A 4,277-nucleotide genomic window follows, 5' to 3' on the forward strand; every position below is an offset into this window, starting at 1 on the left:
AATACTATACTTAATCTTCAATTGTGGCACCAATTTCACTTGCATTTTCCATCGCGTAGCTATGCATATGCCAGCTGCGGCTATTAGCCAAGCCAGTTATGAAGCCGATACGCATCCATCTTCCCAAAACTCCCACGATGGCACGTCGTTGCAGTGTCGGCTTCCTCGATTATCAGCCCCGGATCGTCCGCGGACTGCCCGAGATGCGATCCGGCGCTCGATTTTCCCATGTATTCCTATAGGGCTTCCGGTCTGAAGGCAGTCCTCGGACTGCCCGCGGACCGCCCCGGACTGGTAAATCGAGGATCCCCAGTGTCGGCTTCCTTTCTGGGGCGAGCACTTGTTGCAGAACACTTGCGCTGAAACTTCGTTAGAACTCAGTTATCCTTTATTTTGTTGCCCCTTGACATTTCACATTTCAAATACTGCGGTGTGGACGACACTGTGGGGTGAAATCATCGTTTCTGAAAGTGCTTCATCTTCTGTCCTCAGATCAGACCCTTCCAGAAAGCGCAGTTCTGGCCTTCGAGACTTCGGCTTACTTCCGCCATGCCATGATCAAAAGTCACGTATGAACGACCGCCGTCGTCGTAATTAGGCCACGCTGCTCCGTTCGGAAGTACAGGCCTCCTGAAAGAAGAGAAAGTAGAAAAGGCATCGTTATGCGCGAGTGAAGATATTGATTGTGAAAAGATGTTACGAGCCCAATTAGTGCTTTGTTTCTTCTTTTACAAACTTTCTAAGCGGCACAGCTGGTGCCTTCCAAATTCGAGCGTAATAAGCTGCTTAGATTTGGGACAGAAAAAAAAGGGTCACAATTTCTCCTGAGTATCAACCTATATCTCTAACACTATAGCCGAGTGGCGCTAATGAATAACGACACCACATCGTAGGAGTCACGAAATTTAGTATACCAGTAGAAGGTGTAACTCTAGACGCTTAATTTGTCAGTTAAAATACGTGGAATGCCTTCTCTCCGTGCTTTGATGCTTGCTCCTCGTCCGCAAAAGATCATTCCCGTTTCGCTTGCTCTCTAGAAACCATTAATTGTGCGAAGTTCTTTCGCGAACATTAAAATTCGCGGTAAACGAATGTGGAGCGAGGCACATTCAAAGCTAGAAATCACGTGCCAGCGCAAGAGAACTATCGTAATCACCCTTGAGTACACGCTTATTTAGCTCCAATCCCATTGCTCGCAACGACGCGAATCAATGCAAATAAATTTATCCACCCATATGCTGCAACCGTCTGGCTTACAAGTAGCAATTTTTTCCGCATCGAAGTTCACCAGAAGTAATCTTCAGAAGACAAAGTTATCGCGCATTTAACTGCAATTACGACAACGACAGATTACGTAGAACAATTGCGTATATACGAACCCTGTGTGCGCGAATGCGGCCCAAGCAGCCATCATGGTTTCGCTCATCAGCAAGTCTTCCATCGAGTACAAGTCGGGATGTCGAAGCGGCGCACCGAACACGAACTGGATCTCATCGGAGTGGGTAGCTTCGTACTCCTCTGGCCAGTAGCTGTGCAACGCGACATGCGGAAACTTGTAGGCCAGCAGTACGCCGAGCCTGCGCGAAAACGACTCGGCAAAAAACACCACCGGACAGTTGAACAGAAAGTCTCCTCCGGCGGACACCATCGCGGCGAATACGTCTCTTGGCGACGAGTGCTCGGTCATGTGTCCCAAATATCGCTCGATGATGCGGTCGATTATGGGCTTCGGAAACGCGGCGAATACGAGAGCGAGGTACTGGCGTCCAAACTCGACGTCAATGCCTGCACCGGAGCTCGTCCAGTTCTTAGGGATGCCGTCCGAACCACTGCGCATGTAATGAAGGATGGCTCCCTCACGAATATTGGTCCCCAGCATCACGTCCACAGGAAGAATTTTTCCCTGCTCGACGGCCGCGATGGGACGCATAGGAACCAAGGCGTCACCGAAACTGGGCATAAAGGTGAACAGGTGGTCGCCGAAGCTCTGCAACTCTGCGCGGGCGATGTCTTCAGCCGACACGTTCCGGAGACAGGCGATGACGTCTGCGGTTAATGTCTCAGCCGCTTCGCTGTGCAGGCAGCCCACGCCGAGGGCGATGGCCAGTGCTCGGCGCACAGACCCCGGCCCGTCGTCGTTCTCCATGGGCAGCGGCCAGCGCGGATTTCCGCTTTGCATGATTATTCTTCGGACCAGGCCTCTGCACAGCGGGGACTGTGCCAGCATACCAGCCGACGCGCCACCGGCGCTCTCGCCAAACACGGTAATCATCGAGGCGTCACCGCCGAACTTGGCGATGTTGTCGTGCACCCAGCGCAGAGCGAGATACTGGTCCCACAAGCCCATGTTGCCCGGTATGTCGGTGACATTGGCGTTCAGGAACCCGAGGGCGCCCAGCCTGTAGTTCGCGGAGACTACAACAACTTGGCCGTAGCCGGCAAGAGCGCTGCCGTCGTACAGATCCAGATCGGTCGACCCAATCCTGTAGGAACCACCGTGCAGCCACAATATGACGGCCGTTGGTGCGCCAGAGCACCGGTTCTGGGGCGTCCAGACGTTGAGGTACAGACAGTCTTCGCTGCTTTCGGTCTCGTCCCCCTGCCAGGGCACCTGCGGTATATTGCCTCTTCTCTGAAAGCACGGTTTCGAGAACTCCATCGCACGAAGCGGCCCTTGCCACGGCTTCTTGGGCACGGGCCTCGCGAAACGCAAAGCTCCCACGGGAGGCTCGGCAAAGGGGATCCCAAGAAAAGCTTGCACGCAATGCTGTTGGACGCACACCTGCTTTCCGATAACGGCTCCCAGGGATGTAGACACTGTGTTGGTATCCTGGGCGTTTACGAACGTGCTCCATAAGGCGACGAACACTGCTGGAAAAGGTACAAGAAGACGCACGGAATCAAATCTTCGCAGGTAGACACCAAGTTCTCCTGTGCGGCACTTACCCAAGATGCCAAAGTGATGCATTTTGTGTCCACCAGCTGCAGTCGCGAGTCCGACGGCCAAACTTGCTCCGAACACCGGACGTTACCTCACATGTACGAGTGCAAGCGAAGACCTGGATACGTACCGCGTGAGCGCGATGGTCTCAAAACATTCCAGCCCCGTTACACTAAAGAGCGCCCACTGCTGAGACACTCGTTGTGAGGACTATGTGTTCCAACACAAACTTATGGCCTCTTAGGCAGATATCCCGAAGGTGGCACTTCGGCAGCACAACCGACGCAACGTTTCAGAAGGTTCTAGGCGAGCAGAAGAATATGCGGTCACTACAGAGAAGGTTGGTACTTCTGAGCGCGCTTAGCAAGGGGGCGCGTTTAAGTGGCAGCGTAAACAAGGAGTACAAAAAAAAAAAAGGAGAGGGGTAGTATCGTGCTGAACACATTACTAAGTTAAGGTTGCACGTGCAAGGGACAGAAACCCGAGTCGAAATGACCACAATATTTTAAATCGCTGAGACACTCTGAAACGCGCTCCACGTGTGCTATCGAAGATGGCATGATTCGGTCTTTCTGTCGAACAAGCTGGTACAGAATGGAATTATCTCTGTAGCTCGGCACATTTGCCTAGCGTGGCAACGTTGTCGAGAATCGGGTATATTAAAGACCCGAAAGACGATCAAGCTTTGGAGGAGTGAAAGGAATACGCGCATTTAAGCCTCTATGTTATATCAGCGGTCACATGCCAGGTAATCGTCTGGCACTGACGGTGTTTTCACCTTCGTACAATTTTCTTAGGCCAAAGTCAGTGAGTTGAAACCCGCGGCTGCTTTCGTCCAAAGAAACCACCTCCTCCTTATCTTCTGTCACGCCCGCCCGAGCAACGAGACATGCGTCGCGCCACGTACGTAAACAGCAGACGTTGTCATTTATAGCTGTTCTCGGTTTTTATAGCCTAAAAACGTTTTTTTTAGTTTGTACGTTTAAATACCCAGAACAAGGTTTTAGTTTTGTTTTCAGTGGCAGCAATAATTGTAATTGTGGCCTTCAGTTCGGACTAACAGCACCACAAGAGGACAGAACACACGTGCTGCATCCGCACGTACTTCTTCTAGTAGGCGTGTCGGGATCACATGATCGAAAACTAAAGAAATAAAAATTAAGAGAGAGAGAGAGAGAGAGAGAGAGAGAGAGAGAGAGAGAGAGAGAGAGAGAGAGAGAGAGAGAGAGAGAGCTCTTTAGTAGAAGAAAGCAGAGAGGTCTGCAGGCATGTATTCGCCTACATGCTTAAATATGCATGATTTTATTTGTTGTCGTACTGATCGAGTTCTAGCTTA

General features: G+C 51.3%; 1 protein-coding gene across 2 annotated transcripts; it reads right to left on the reverse strand.

Moving 5' to 3' along the window:
• Positions 1-401: 401 nt before the first annotated feature.
• Positions 402-3,332, reverse strand: LOC144138463 (acetylcholinesterase-1-like). 2 transcript variants are annotated; one of them, XM_077670749.1, is made up of 3 exons: positions 2,947-3,332; positions 1,380-2,868; positions 402-630 (listed from the first exon to the last, which is right to left on the reverse strand). In XM_077670749.1, the coding sequence occupies exons 1-3, from the start codon at positions 2,966-2,968 to the stop codon at positions 489-491; spliced, it is 1,653 nt and encodes a 550-aa protein (XP_077526875.1). In that variant the 5' UTR covers positions 2,969-3,332; the 3' UTR covers positions 402-488. The 2 variants fall into 2 exon arrangements, with proteins under 2 accessions (XP_077526875.1, XP_077526873.1); XM_077670747.1 differs by having other exon boundaries at positions 403-630; positions 1,380-2,871; positions 2,947-3,330.
• Positions 3,333-4,277: the final 945 nt, after the last annotated feature.

This window comes from Haemaphysalis longicornis, unplaced genomic scaffold (genome assembly GCF_048455015.1).
Source record: "Haemaphysalis longicornis isolate Haplotype H1 unplaced genomic scaffold, Haemaphysalis longicornis Haplotype H1 scaffold_5, whole genome shotgun sequence".
Taxonomy (NCBI): Eukaryota; Metazoa; Arthropoda; class Arachnida; order Ixodida; family Ixodidae; genus Haemaphysalis; species Haemaphysalis longicornis.

Coding starts and splice junctions, on each gene's coding strand:
- LOC144138463 (XM_077670747.1), bottom strand. CDS start 2,968: ATGCATCACTTTGGCATCTTGG. Junction 2,872..2,946: donor GCATCACTTTGGCATCTTGG/GTAAGTGCCGCA, acceptor TACCTTTTCCAG/CAGTGTTCGTCGCCTTATGG. Junction 631..1,379: donor GCCGCATTCGCGCACACAGG/GTTCGTATATAC, acceptor CTCTTCTTTCAG/GAGGCCTGTACTTCCGAACG.